The following is a 16535-nucleotide window of genomic DNA, read 5'->3' as shown; positions in this document are numbered from 1 at the left end:
CCATTCTGAGTGGAATCTTTCCAATGAAGGGCAGTTAGCACTGCCTGACAGAAGATAAAACCTGTGGGGCCACAGCTCTCCAAGCTGAGATTCTAGGAGGTGTGCAAAGATGAAAAGGGGAAGAGGTGGAGGTTGGCGGAGGATGTAGGAATAGGAAAAAAAAAATGAGAAAGGGGCAGAAAAGAATGGGAGTGCTGAGAGACACTTTGGTAGTCTGACTCTACAGCATGGTTTAGAGGTGACTCCTGTCAATGTGCTTCCCATGCGCTGCTAGTTGACTCATTTCCTGCAGCCTGGGACACCAGATAAGAATCTGTGGCTGCTGCTCCCCCTCCGCCCTCCCAGTCCTGGGCACAGTGAACTTGCACTGGAAAAGAGTTCCAGGTATCTCACCGGTCATAGTCCATGACTGCTATGGACAAGTGGATTTGGTCAATATTCTCAGGAGGGACATCAAAGACTATGGCTTCGTTGTAAACAGGATTCAAGGTGTTCCTCTTGGTGGATGTTTTCCTCTTCTTCAGTCGTCTGCCATCACACATCAGCGAGACTTTCACATAGGGATCTGGACAGACCATGAGAAGCAGGAGTACTGTGAGGATACGTATAGATTTAGGTGGGCAGTTATATCACTGTGAGTTTTCATGGACTATGGTATGCTGAACTCCTTTACCTGCCTGTGGACTGGAGTTGGAGGATTGTCATTAATATGATATCTGGGGAGCAACTAGTTAGGATAATTAAGTCACTCATTCAAGAAAAAGCACAGGATACTGTCTCCTGAAAATGTGTGTAATTTAAAAATAGTTTGAAAACATCTGTTAAGGAATTAGGAGACATTCCAGCTAGAACTCAAGACTGGCCTGGCCAGGATAGCAAGAGAAATGCACCAGCATTTCCAAGGCTGAAAACAGGCCCCCCAGCTCTGAGCCACCTCAGGGAATCTTTTCAGGTCTTTAAGAAAGGGAATTCCTAGACTCTGAATTTCTGAATTCCTAGAGGACAGAGAACATCTGGGAGTGGAATTCCTTAAGTATAGAGACCTTGAGCCCCTAGAGTGGCCTGCCCTTGGGTTGCCAAAAGAGAAGCAGCTCAGCATATCAGGGAGAGAAAGGCCACAGGCTTCCTTGTGGTGCAACACTGTGATGGGGTAACAGGTGGCAAGGCTGGCCTCTGCTCCAGATAGGGCTCTTCTGGTCCTAACAGCTATCTCACTCTTCTTCTGTTTATTGGGAAGTCCTTGTTCTATTTTCACCTGCATAACCATGCATTGCTCTGACTCCTATATGCAGTCCAGTAGGGACTTAGATGACCAGAGGGACCACAGCTTTTTTTTCTTTCTGCTTAAAAAAAAAAAACACTGGGATACAGGATGCAGAATATATTGCATCTGATGTTCTTTGATTTCAGAGGATGTAAGCCAGGGTGTACTGGGTGTTTTGTGACCACATTTGGGAAACACCTGCAGAGGTTGCTTGTGAATTTGCACAGTTAGCAATGCATATAGAGGCATTTTTTTTTCTTGTTAGAGTTCAGAATTTAATGCTTGGTTTACTGGAAAAATCTAAAATTCATAGTTCCCTTTAATAAGGACATAGGATTGTTCTCAGTCTTCAATGAGCCTGGGATGATGATATTTGAGGAAAGACCCAATTAGATAAGCTTTATCAGTGTGTGTAAATGGTAGGTCCAATTCACAATTATGGTGAGGGAGACCCAAGAGAGTACTATTGTCCCTTGTTATCCACAAGGAATTGGTTTCAGGACCCTTCACAGATAGGAAAATCCAAGGATGCTCAAGTCCCTTATATAAAATGGCATCGTATTTGCATATAACCTACGCACATTCTCCTGTATACTTTAAATCATCTCGAGATTGCTTACAATACCTAATCAGGCATAAATGCTGTGTAAACAGTTGTTATACTGTATTGTTTAAAAAACTGTATTATTTTTATTGTTGTATTACTTTTTTCCTGAGTATTTTTAATCCATCGTTGGTTGAATCTACAGATGTGGAACTGGTGGATATAGAAGGCTAAATGTAATAATAACAATAATTAACAATATGTAGCACTTAATATACGCTAGCACTGTTCTCATGGCTTTATATTTATGAATTCAGTTTTACAACAGCCCAGTGAGCCAGACACTATAATTACTCTCATCTTACCGATGGGAATCCAAAGCTCAGACAGGTAAAATGACTTGCCCAAGGTCACACAGGTGTTAGGACTAGGGCTAAGCCTAGGCAGTCTGGTTCCAGAGTCAATGTGCTTTATTACCATACTAAAACTTTATAAGGTACTTACTACAGTAGAAGTGCATGAGGAAGTCTGAATTTGAAAATGCCCCACCTGATGCTCCTGTTATGTCCATTGCCTTTAAATTCCTTGCTTTTATAATGGTAATGGTCAGCCTGCCAGCCGTTGGAAGATAGCACAGGGAAAACATCAGCTCTCCCAGATCCACGTTGTCCTGTTGAGAAAGCACAAACTAAAGTATTAGAAAGTGTCTCCAGCCTGGTGTGCAAGAGGCTCAGCTTCAGGCCACACTGAAAGGGAACACACTGCCCCTTTTGCTCAGCTTGTAGAATCCCTGGTATCTCTTCCGTTCATGTCAGTCACAGGGAGAATAATAAATCCCTGCACTTTGGGAGCACCTCACCCTGAGGAGGCATAGCCTATCTTTGGATGGCAAAGCTGTAACCCTGTTCAGGCCTCTGCCACCATGTATCCAGTCACCGGCAGCCCTGTACAGACTCATGTGTCCAGGTAGCCCAGAACACATCCTCCAGTGCATAAGTCTCACAGCCTTAACAAATCCTCCACAGACTCCCCTATGTGGCTCCACTCATATCACTACTACAATGCACACAGAGCCTCTAAGTCAAAGTTACACAAACAAGTGCTCTCCAGTACTGTAGTGCCCCACCCACGGCCCAGGGTAGCTCTGCACACAGCCCTATGCAGCATCATGAAGCCTCTCAACAGGTTTCCACACCATCCCACACAGCCCCCTCAAACTTGCGACCATATCCTCCCTGTATACTCCTGCATACCTCCAATCTCCCACACGCAATCCCCATGCCACAGAGCACAGCACACACCCTGGCTGCACACAATCTGTGCAGACCAGCACATGGCTCCACTGGACCCTGGAAACTTAACAGCCTATCGCATAGCTCCAAATAAGGACACTGCATGAGCCTGAGAGTGGCACCCTGCGAGCCTACACATTCAGAGCCCTGGACACACCCAAGTACTCGCCTAGTCCTGCACAGCCTCCTTGCAGGGAGAGAACAGAGACCCAGACTCCCAGGTGGCCCTGCTGCCTGCCTTTCACAGTTCCACTTTGCAGCAGCTCTTTCCTTTTGCTGGCGTGCCTCTAAAGACCCCCATTTCCCTCCACTGGGGAAGATATCTCAGGCACTGTGCAGCCATTCAGATAGGTCAGAAGACACAATTCTCCTTCTCCTTTTTAGCTCAGGGAGAGTATAACCAGAAAGGAGGGAAAAAAAGCCATTTCATTTTGTTTCAATTTCTGAGAGATACCTGAGGTTATCGAGCTGAGGTGCCTGTGTCTAATTAATACAGTTTCCTACTGACAATGCTCTGGGGATTCAGGTTCTTGCCCTCAATGTCCACAGCTTTCCCTCCCCTTCTCAGTTCTCCAAGGATGCTTCTATTTTTAGAAGTACAGATTCAGCTCTGGAAGGTCACCTCGCCCAACCTCCCTTTCTTGATTGCTTCCACAGGAGGATGAGGCAAAGGGATCTATTTGGTCACTAAGGCAGACTCTGTGTCTTCTTGCATCATGCATTGCTTGCCCAGTGTAAATAAATGACCTCTCCTTGCAAGCTAGGCTTTCCTGGTTCCTGGAGCCGTGACCTCAAGGGACCCATGTGACTGGGCATTCCCCTTTTGGGAGATATGGGGGCTTGGGGACTAGAATTCTATAGGACTGGAGGTTTTACACACAGCAGACTCTGGCTTCTTCTGCAGTGCTGGGTTCCCTATTGCAGGAGCAGTGTCTGCCCTTACTGAACAGGGAAGGATTGACCCAGCCTCCTGCTGGTGGCAGAAAGGAAAGAGAGACCACAGCTGTCCCCACACATCACCCTTTTGTTTCCTGACTCCCTGGCCCACTTTGCTATTCAACTTCTGTTCTTCCTTTAAAAGGCTTTTCACAGCACTTAGCTTTCTCCTCTCCCCTCATCCTTCTCAGAAAATCTTGGTTTGGCAAAGTAAATACAGAATTAACCAAAACTATGCCTATGAAACTTCCTAATCAATTCTTTCAACATACATTTCCTGAGGGCCCGTACTGTGCACACACTTTGTAAGGTTCGGGATGTGAAAATGCATGCCGTCTAATCTCTGCCCTCAAGGCTGAGGCACATAATTAAATGTGATGTGTCAGATTACTTCCATGCTAGGTATGTTGGTTTGTTTGTTTTCCTCTGACATAAGCCCATTCAAAAATATTTATACAATATGGCTATTTGCTCATAAGTTAAAAGAGAAAAAAATCAAACCTCAGACTTGATGGTATATTCAGAATGTAAACCAGGCAAAAGTCCATATTTGTACTTTACAAAATAGCAAATTAGCTGGGTGCAGTGGCACGTGCCTACAACCCTAGCTACTCTGGAGGCTAAGGCAGGAAGATCACTTGGGCCCAGGAGTACAAGTGCAGCTTAGGCAATCTAGCAAGATGCTGTCTCTTAAAAAGAAAAAAAAATAGGAACAAACAAACAACAGGCAGCTATGTGCCTCTACCATGGAAAAGAACCAAAATAGCAAGTAGATACTCACACTTTGAATAGATCATCTAAGAGAGAACACTGGAATTCCACAAAAAAGTGACAGGAAGCACCAAAGGTAACAAAGGAAAAGGAAGCAATGTAGCCTGCTTGGGGGGTTTGGCTGGAGCTGGGAGAAGCTCCCTAACACAGGGAAAGGGTAAGTGAGAGACCTCCCAGGGTCCACATTCCCACCACATACTATCTTACTCACAGGAGAGCCGCTCGATCCTCACAGGCCTAGAGACTAACACACAGAGCTGCCTAGAAATTGCACAGTGGTATTGCTTCAAAGAGGGAGCTCATGCTGTGACCCACAGGCCTGTAAGCCCTAAGCAGCACAGTGACATTCTGAAAGCCGAGCCCCTAAAGGACTATGTATTGCCCTGGTTTTGATGCCACTGATGCTACCACCAGGCCAGGGAGGAGATGAGGCCAGATACTTTTGTGCACCGTAAGGATAAATCCCGCTGTCACTAGAGCTGCAAGCTGCTGGGGGACTGAGGCATGAGCAAATCACATGCTGCACAACTACCTACCTACGCTGCTCCCAATGAGAGTGTCTGTGCCCTCCCCAGTGGCAGCCCTGAACTGAAGCCACCAGTGCCCTCACCTGAGCATTCTGCTGACTGCCTGGGGACCACCTTGTTCCTACCTATCATAGCCATGCCTGAACATATTACCAGGGGACCTGAGGACAAGTCTCAATTCTGCCAACCTGGTCCTGTCTCCTCAGTACTTAAGCATGCCATCCAGGGGCTTGGAAATCACCCAGCCTAGTCCACCACTGTTGGTACATGTGCACTCTTCCCAGGGTCTGAGGTGCGGGCAACTCAACCCCCTGATAACCACCACAATTGGCAGCCACTTGCAAGCACCATGAGACTGGCCCATCCAACCCATTACAGCTCAGATCAACTTGGATTTCAGTGAGTGGCCCAATCACTGCTATTGCCATTGCCCACATCAAGTCTGCTGACCAAGGGCAAGAGAACCAGTCCACATGCCAGGCCCACTGCGGCCACTACTAGCATTTCAGCAAGCCACCTGGAAGCCCAGTAATTGGCCCACTTGGACCCACTAATATCAGAGCCAGCATACATCACTCTGGGGCTCAAAGACAGGCATCTTCAGACCACTGCTGTATCACCGGGGCCAGAAGACTGGCCTGCCTAATAACCTAGTTCCCAGAAAACTTTACCACAGCCTCCACTAATAATCACACCCTAAGCTATCAAGGAAATAAATCACAGATACCACTGATACTATTTATAGCCAAGGAGATCATACAGAGACTACGCTATTGCTTGCATCCAAAATCAAAGCCAAAGTGCCCTACTCAACCAACATCATAGATAATCTTCAGAGAAGAGTCCTCTCTACAAAAGCAAATTTAAAAAACATGGAAGAAGTGATTGTTACATCAGATGTGCAGATATTAACATAAGGACACAGGAAACATGAAAAAGCAAGGAAATGTGACACCTTCAAAGGAACACAATAATGCTACAGCAACAGATACCAATAAAAAACCAATGAAATCATGGGTAAATAATTCAAATTACTGATTTTAAAGAAGCTCAGCAAACAAGATAATTTTGAAAAACAATACAGAAAACTGGAAAAGAATTCATCAAAGAGATACACATTTTTTTAAAAGAACCAAACATAAATTCTGGAACTGAAGAATTCATTGAATAAAATACAAAATACAGTCAAAACCTCCAACAATAGATTAGATTAAGCAGAAGAAAGAATCTCAGAACTTGAAATCTTTTGAAATAATCCAGTCAGACAAAAATAAATAAAAAGAATAAAAAAGAATGAGAAAGGCTTTGTGACCTATGGGACAACATAGTCACTCAATATTCTAATTATCAGTGTCCCCAAGGGCAAAGAGAGAATGAAAGGGTTAGAAAATCTATTTAATGAAATAATAGATGAAAACTTCCCCAATCTAGAAAAGACTCATATAGGGGGCTCAGAGAACCCCACACAAATACAGAGCAAGAAGGTCTTCTCTGCAGCATATTATAGTCAAACTATTTAAAGTCAAAGATAAAGAGGGGATTCCAACAACAGCAAGACAAGTGTCTAGTCACCTATAAAGGAAACCCCATCAGGCTAAGAAAGTATTTCTCAGCAGAAACAATACAGGGCAAGAGAGACATATTCAAAGTGGTGAAGAAAAAAAGCCACTTAAGTATATACTATCTAGCAAAATTATCCTTCACAAAAAAAGTCCTTCCCAGAGAAGAAAATGCTGAGGAAATTTAGCACCACTAGACTGGCCCTAGAAGAAATATCCAAAGAAGTCCTAAACCTGGAATAAAAAAGATAATATTTACAATCATGAAAACACATCAAAGTATAAAACTCACTGGTACACCAAACACACAAATGAGGAAGAGAAAGAATTCAAATGGTACAACTACAGAAAACAACCAAACCAAAATGACAATTAGAAAAAAAGAGAGGAATAAAGAACATAAAAAACGATCAGAAAACAATTAAGAACATGACAGGAACAAAGCCTTGCATATTAAAAGCAATCTTGAGGCCGGGCGTGCAATCCTAGCACCTGCAATCCTAGCATTTTGGGATGCCGAGGCAGGTGAATCACCTGAGGTCAGGAGTTTGAGACCAGCCTGGCCAACATGGTGAAACCCCGTCTTTCCTAAAAATACAAAAATTAGCCAGGCGTGGTGCCAGGTGCCTGTAATCCAAACTACTTGGGAGGCTGAGGCAGGAGAATCACTTGAACCTGGGAGGCAGAGGTTGCAGTGAGCTGGGACTGTGCCATTGCGCTCTAGCCTGGGTGACAAGAGCAAAACTCTGTCTCAAAAAGAAAAAAAAAAAGAGATATTGAATGGAAATAGATTAAATAATCTGCTTAAAATAAACATATAAGAAAACATTATCCAACTATATGCTGCCTACAACAAATACACTTTACCTTTCAAGATACATATACACCCAAAGTAAAGGGATGCAAAAAAATTCTACTCAAACAGAAACCCAAAGTGAGCAGAAGTAGCCATACTTATATCAGATCAAACAGACTTTAGGTCAAAAACAGTAAAAATGACAAAGACAAAGATGGTCATTATATAATGATAAAGGGATCAATCCAGCAAGAGGTAGGATACAACAATTCTGAATATTTATGCATCCAACCCTGGAGTGCCCAGATTCATAAAGCAAATATAACTAGAGCTAAAGATAGAGATAGACTCCCATAAAATAATATTGGGGAAATTCAACACCCCACTTTCAGCATTAGTCAAATCATCTAGACAGAAAATCAACAACAACAAAAAATTGGATTTAAACTACACTTTAGACCAAGTGGAACTAACACACACTTACAGAACATTTTATTCAACAACTGTAAAATATACATTCTTCTAAGCACATGAAACATTCTCCAGGATACAGCATATGTTAGGTCACAAAACGATTCTCAACAGTTTTAAAAATCAAAATCATATCAAGTATCTTCAGGTCACAATGGAATAAAACAATAAATCAATACTAGGAGGAACTCTGGTACCTACAGATACATGGAAATTAAAAAACATGGTTCTGAATGACCACTGGGTCAATTAAGAAATTAAGATGAAAAGCAAAAAATTTCTTGAAACAAATGTAAATAAGGCATGTGCTGAAACCAATGGGATAGAGTGAAAGCAGTGTTAAGAGGAAGTTTGACATAGGCAATACATGCCTACATCAAAAAAGTAGAAAGATTTCAAACAACCCAATGATGCATCTCAAGGAACCACAAAAGCAAGAATAAACCAAAGTCAAAATTAGAAGAAAAGAAATAAGAAAGAGCTGAACTGAATGAGATAGACTAAAAACTACACAGAATAAATGAAATGAAAAGTTGATTCTTCAAAAAAAAGATAAACAAAATTGATAAACCACTAGCTAGACTAACCAAGAAGACAGAATACAAAACAAGAAATGAAAAGGGAGATATTACAACTGATACCACAGAAATACAAAAGATCATCACACATGATTATGAATAACTGTACACTAACAAACCAGAAAACCTAGGAGAATGGATAAATTTCTGGAAATATACAAGCTACCAAGATTGAATAAGGAAAAAATAGAAAACCTAAACAGACCAATAATGAGTAGCAAGATTGAATCAGTAATACAAAGTCTCCCAAGAAAGAAAACCCAACTACTGGATGGATGAACAGCTGAAATTTACCAAACATATAAAGAAGAACTAATACAAATCCTCTTAAAACCATTTCAAAAAATGAAAGTGGAAAGACCTCTCCTCAAGTCATTATATGAGACCAACATTATCCCAGTGACAAAACCTGACAAGGACACAACAAAAAAGAAAACTACATAAATCCTCCACAAACTACTAGCAAGTCAAATCCAACACACATCAAAAAGATAATATACCATGACCAAATGGGATTTATACCAGGGATGCACTGATGGCTCAACATATGCAAATCAATAAATGTGATACATCACATAAACAAAATCAAGGACAAAAATCATATGATCATCTCAATAGATGCAGAAAAAGCATTTGATAAAATACACCATCCCTTCATAAAAACTCTCAATAAACCAAGTGTAGAAGGAACATGTCTCAAAATAATAAAGGTCATCTATGACAAACCCACGGATAACATCATACTGAATGTTAGTATGAACACTACTACTGAAAAGATGAAAGCCTTTCCTCTCAGATCTGTAACTCAACACAAATACCCACTTTCACCACTCTTATTCAACATGGTACTGGAAATCTTAGCCAGAGTAATCATGCAAGACAAAGAAATAAAAGGCATCATTCAGAACAAGGATCTCTGAGGAAAACAAATTAAAAAAATGAAATAATAAAATAAAAGGGATCCAAATTGGAAAAGAGGAAGTCAACCATTTCTTTGCTGATGATATGATCTTATAGAAAAACCTAGACTCCATCAAAAAACTCTTAGATTTGATAAATTTAGTAAAGTTTCAGAATGCAAATCAACATACAAAAATCAGTAGCATTTCTATATACTGATAATGAACTAGCCAAGAAAGAAATCAAGAAGGTAATCCAATTTACAATAGCTACAAAAAATACCTAAGAACAAATTTAACTAAGGCGTTGAAAGATCTCTATAAGAAAAACTACAAAACACTAATGAAGAAATTGAAGAGGACAAAACAAATGGAAAGACATCCCATGCTCATGGATCAGAAGAATTAATAATGTTAAAATGACCATACTACTGGCTGGGCATGGTGGCTCACGCCTGTAATCCCAGAACTTTGGGAGGCTGAGGCGAGTGGATCACCTGAGGTCAGGAGTTCAAAACCAGCCTGACCAACATAGAGAAACCCCATCTCTACTAAAAATACAAAATTAGCTGGGCATGGTGGCGCATGCTTGTAATCCCAGCTACTCAGGAGGCTGAGGCAGGAGAATTGCTTGAACCCGGGAGGTGGAGGTTGCGGTGAGCAGAGATCATGCCATTGCACTCCAGCCTGGGCAACAGAGCGAAACTCCATCTCAAACAAACAAACGAAAAAACAAAATCATACTACCTAAAGCAACTACAGACTTAATGCAATCTCTATCAAAAAACCAATGTAATTTTTCACAGAATTAATAAAACAATCCTACAATGTGTATAATACCAAAAGAGAGCCTGAATAGCCAAAGCAATTCTGAACAAAAACGACAATGCTGGAGGCATCACACTACCTGACTTCAAAATGTACCAAAAGGCTACAGTAACCAAAACAACATAGTATTGGTATAAAAACAGCCTTATAGACAAATGGAACAGGATAGATAGTACAGAAATGAATCCATGTATTTACAGCCAACTGATTTTTGATGAAGGCACCAAGGAGAAAGAATACATTCTTCAATAAATGGTGCTGGGAAAATTGGAGATCCACATACAGAAAAATGAAACTGGATACCTATGGCTTCCCGTGTACAAAAATAAACAGAAGATAAATTATAGACTTAAACATAAGACCTGAGACTGTAAAACTACTAAAAAAATGGAGAAAACATTTCAAGACATCATTCTGGGCAAATATTTCATGGCTAAGGCCTGCCTGAAGAGCAGACAATAAAACAAAAAATAAACAAATGGGATTATATTAAATTTATTAAATTTAAAAGCTCATGCACAGCAAAGGAAACAATCAACAGAGTGAGGAGAAAATGTGTTGAATGAGAAAATACTTGCAAACTAGTCATCCTATGAGGGACTAGTATGCAGGATATAAAAGGAACTCAAACAACTAAAAAATTTTAAAATACCCAAATAATATCATTAGAAGTGGGCAAAAGACGTGAATAGATATTTATCAAGAAAAGACATACATACAAATGGCCAACAGGTTTATGAAAAAATGCTCAGCATCACTAGTAATTAGGGAAATGCAAATTAAAACCACATTGAGATATCATCTTATCCCAGTTAGAATGGCTATTATTAAAAAGACAAAAAATAACATGCTAGCAACAATGTGGAGAAAAGGGAATTCTTATATACTGTTGGTGTGAATGTAAATTACTACAACCACTGTGGAAAACAACATGGAGACTTCTCCAAAAACTAAAAATAGAACTACCATATGATCCAGCAATACCACTACCAGGTATTTAACCAAAGGAAAGGAAATCCGTGTATCAGAGGGATACCTGCACTTGCATGTTTACTTCAGGGGTATTCTTAACAGCAAAGACATGGAATCAATCTAAGTGTCCATCGATGGACAAATTAATAAAGAAAATGTGCTATATATATATATATATATGCAATTGAACATTATTCAGCCATAAAAAAGAATGAAATCATGTCATTTGCAGCAACAGGAATGGAAATGGAGGTCATTACGTTAAGTGAAATAAGTCAGGCACAGAAAGACAGATACATGTTCTCACTCATAGGTGGGAGCTAAACAAGTTAATCTCATGGAGATAAAGACTAGAATAGTAGATACCAGAGGGTAGGAAGGGTGTGTGGGTGGCAGATGGGATACAGGCAAGTTGGTTAGTAGATATAAAGATACAGTTTGATAGAAGAATAGGCTCCAATATTCAATAGCAGAGTAGAGTGACTATAGTAGCAACAATATATTTTATATTACAAAGTAGCTAGCAGAGAGGACTTGAAATGTTACCAACACATAGGAATGATAAATACTCAAGGTAATGGATCCTCCAAAAACTCTGACTTGATGAATACACATTCTATGCATGTAATAAATATTCATATGTACCCCATATATATCTATAATATTTTGTATCAAAAAAAGGAATGTAAGCTCTATAAGAACAGGAACTTTCTCGGTCTTGTTGCATCCCAGCTGCCTAGAACAGCCCCTAGTTCAACAATAAAAGATGCTCAATAAATATTAGTTGACTCTTCTAATGAAAACAAGCAAATTTTTAAAAAAGTTCTCAGGGAGAAAATGCTTGATTTTATTTTCAAGTGCTTGTAAAATAAATCCTTTAAAGTTTTCTAAGTTATAAAATTAAAATGACAAAATTCCAATATAGAAATTTTCAAGTAAAATAGTAAAATATCCCATTTTCTCATACATATACTAGCCTATGTCATTCATTTCCTAAGAGCAACAGTGTGAATAATCATCCACATTTTTAAATTTTCACTCATTCATCCATCCATTAATTTATTCATCCATTCACCTATTCTTTTAGCATTTGTTGTGGTTGTGGTATTTGAGCATTGTTTTTTCCAGATGCTGGGAGCTAAATCTTCAGTGGTAAACAAGAGACACTATGTTTTGAGGAGATATGGGCTTGCTGGGATATGGAACAAGAGTTCATTGGCATCTGATGCTAATTCTGCTTTCTCCCCATGAGCTGATGCTGATTTGTTGTCAAGAAGCTGTAGCTCTTGATGTTTGTAAACATTCCCTTAAATCAGTGGTTCTCAACCAGGAGTAATTTTGCACCCCAACAAGACATTTGACACTATCTGGAGGAATTTTTGCTTGTCACAACTGTGGAGGAGGGTATGTTACTGATATCTAGTGGGTAGAGCTCAGGGATGCTGCAAAACATCCTATGATGCATAGGGAAGCCACTCAATACAAAAAATTATCTAGTCCAAAAGGTCAATAGTGCTAAGGTTGAGGAACTCTGATTTACACAGAAATGCTTAGATTCTTACTAAAAGTTTTCTGGAATGATAATAAAAGTCAAATATAAAGGGGTGGCAGAGTATTTGGCTTTTTTTTTTTTTTTAAGCTTGAAAGGTATCAGATGTGAAGAAGTGTTACTGACAGCTGGGTACCCTGGAAAGCACAAGGGGAAGAAAAACACCATACAAAGAAAGCTTCATTTACCCCTGCTTTGTGTGGCTAAATATGGTATTGTTAGAAAGATATATTGGGAATTTATAGCAAGCTGATGTGAGTTCTCTATCTATCGATCTATAAACTCTTTCTGTGATCTGTATGGTTGTAGTGGCCTTTGATCACTGTAGTTTTTGTCTAATCCGTGCACTTTTGCATTCCTTTTCTTAGGTTGTTTGGTGAACTCCTTCCCACCTTCACGAATTTCTTTCAGAAATTTCTGCAGGAATTCAGGTTGACCAAAGCATTCATGCCCTTGTCCACTGTTGTTTGTTTAGGGATATGCACGTAATCCAAACAGGACCACTTAGAGTCCTCTCCGGGGTTGAAAAATCGATATTGAGATGCATAAATGTTTATTTTATTAACCCAAATAACCCCAGCTAGAATTGTTGAAACTGTTGTAAGTTTCTTATACTATATATAGTATAAATGGCATAATATCACTTCAAGTTAGTCAGTATAAGTTAAAGATATATACTCTAAACCTGAAAGAATTGGCTAAAATAAAACAAGGAGTTATAGCTAATAAACCAAAAAAGGAGACAAAATCAATGATTAAAAATATTCAGTTAATCCAAAAAAGGCAGCGAAAAGGAAAAGAGAAAAAGATTATAAGAGACAAATTTTGATAGAAATAGAAATCAGATAGTAACGTAGTAAATTTAAACTAAACTATCCCAATAATTACTTAAATGTGAATGGTCTGAACCTCTAAATAAAGGCAACAATTGCCTGATTCACTAAATGGCAAGACCCAATTATATGCTGCCTTCAAGAAATCTACCTTAAATGTACAGATACAAATAGATAAAAAGTAAAAGAATTAACTAATAAAAATAATTAACACTAATAAAAATAAATGCCATACTAATACTAATAAAAATATATCTGGAGTGGCTAAATTAATATCAGACAAATTATATGTCAAAGCAATAAATATTACCAGGGACAAATAGAGCTATTACATTATGATAAAGGCCTCAACTCATTAAAAATGTATAAAAATTCTAAATGTTTACGCACCTCACAGCACACTCTCAAAATACATGAAGCAAAAACTAATAGAACTGTGAGGATAAATATACAGACACATCCCTAATTATAGTCAGAGATTTGAATACCTAAATAACACTATCAGCTCACTTGGCCTAACTAATGGCATTTTATAAAGAGCCGTTTACCAAACAGTAATAGAATATACATTCTTTTTTTTTAGGTGCACCAAGAACACTATACAGGATAGATTATATTTGAATTATAAAACAGGTTTCATTTAAATTTGAGAATTTCAATCATACAAAGTATATTTTCTTACCACAATGGAAATAAATTAGAAATAAATAATGAAAAGGTATCTAAAAAATATCAGTGTATTTGGAAACTAACACATGTGTGTGTGTCTCTCTCTCTCTCTCTGTTTATTTATTTTGAGACAAGGTCTTGCTTTGTTGCCCAGACTGGAGTGCAGTAGCACAATCACAGCTCACTGCAGCCTCAATCTCCTAGGCTCAAGAGATCCTCCCACCTTAACCTTATGAGTAGCTGTGACTACAGGCACATGTCACCATGCCTGGATATATTTTTAAATTTTTTTGTAGAGATGGAGTCTTGCTATATTGTCCAGGCTGGTCTTGAACTCCTGAGCTCAATACCTCAGCCTCCCAAAGTGCTGGGATTACAGGCATGAGCCAGTGTGCCTGGCCTCAACACATTTCTAAATAATCCACAGGTCAAAGAAGAAATCCAAAGGAAAACTAGAAAGTATTTTGACCTGAATTAAAATGAAAACACACATATTAAAATTTGTGGAAGGCAGCCAAAGCAGTATTTACAGGGAAATTTACAGCACTAAATATCTATTTGACAAGGACAAAAATTTCATGTCAATAACCTCAGCTTCTGTTCTAAAAATCCAGAAAAATACGAACAAATTAAAGTAAGCAGAAGAAAGGAAATAATTAAGATTAGATAAGATAAAGAGGTATAATTTCAAATACTAAAATAGCCACTAAAAAGCTAATCAGTATATATAGTCTGCCATTATTACAGATAAAATGGAATAATAAAAGTGCTCAATCTAAGAGAAAAATAAGAACAAAAGTATGGATGAAACAATTAGAATTAGAAAAGGCAGATTTAAACATTGACAATTACATTCAATGTGTATACTTAATAACTTCAGTTGAAAGAATAGAAATGGTCAGATTGGATAACAAAGCATGACTCAACTATATGCTGTCTACAAAAAACCTACTTAAAATATCAACACAAAAAAAGATTTTTAAAGGATAAAAAACAAATTAGGCCATGTAAACACTAGTCAAAAGAAAGCTGAAGTGACTGTATTAATCTCAAAGAAGATTCCAGACTAAGGAACATTTCCATGGAGGAAACAGACATTTCATTGATAAAGGGTCCTCAAATCATCAAACAGACATAACAATTATAAATGTATATGCATCTAATAACAGACTTTCAAAATACACTAAACAAATCTGATATAATCAAGAGTAGAAACAGTCAAATCCACAAGTAGAGTTAGAGATTTAAACACTGCTCTATTAGTAGTAATTGACTGAACATACGAAAAGAGAAGAAGAATATAAAAGACGTGAACAATGTTATCAATCAACATGACCTAACTGATATTCACTCCACCCATCAATACTCCATCCTGCAACAGCAAAATGCACATTCTTTTCAAGTGTATACTGAACATTCACCAAGATAAACCATATTCTTGGCCCTTAAACTCAAGAAGACTAACATTATAATGAAGTATATTTTTTGTCAAGAATGAAATGAAATTAAAATTTGCTCATAGACATCTGGAAAATCTCCAGATATTTAGAAATTAAATAATATCTTTCCAAATTATCCACAAATTAAAGAAAAATAACAGGGATATTAAAATTATTTTAGAATGAACTGGAAATAAAGACACAAATATCAAAATCTGTAGGACACAAACAAAGCAGTGCTTATGAGGAAATCTATAGCGGTAAATGCTTATGTTCAAAAAAAAGTATCATTTCAAAATAATGATTTAAGTTTCAACTTAAGGAACATGAAAAACAAGAGAAAATGAAACAAAAAGGAGATATAAGGAAAGAAATAATAAATAAAGGGCAAAACCAATAAAACATAAAACATAAAAGAACTAGAGAAAAATCAATAAAAACAACATCCTAGTGACACTGGATCAGAAAAGAAAATGAGAAAATATTAATTATCAACATAAAAATGGAAGTCTGTAAATCTGTATAGATACCATAGACATTAAAATAATAAGGAAATTTTATGAATAATTTTATGACAAGAAATTTGACACCTTATTTTAAATAAACAA

General features: G+C 38.2%; 1 protein-coding gene across 2 annotated transcripts in view; it reads right to left on the bottom strand.

Annotated features, from left to right (window-relative positions):
• Window positions 1-16535, bottom strand: part of SYT9 (synaptotagmin 9) — a 216791-nt gene that overhangs the window by 51038 nt on the left and 149218 nt on the right. For both annotated transcript variants that reach the window (XM_031007694.3, XM_031007695.3), the window contains exons 4-5: window positions 2358-2478; window positions 394-565 (exon numbers count right to left, since the gene is read on the bottom strand). In XM_031007694.3, coding sequence (XP_030863554.3) covers window positions 394-565; window positions 2358-2478 — 293 coding nt within the window. The remainder of the gene's footprint in view (window positions 1-393; window positions 566-2357; window positions 2479-16535) is intronic.

Source organism: Gorilla gorilla, chromosome 9, assembly GCF_029281585.2.
Source record: "Gorilla gorilla gorilla isolate KB3781 chromosome 9, NHGRI_mGorGor1-v2.1_pri, whole genome shotgun sequence".
NCBI classification, from domain to species: Eukaryota; Metazoa; Chordata; class Mammalia; order Primates; family Hominidae; genus Gorilla; species Gorilla gorilla.
Note: the sequence above shows the minus strand (reverse complement) of the source record. Positions and strands in the feature narration are given on the sequence as shown.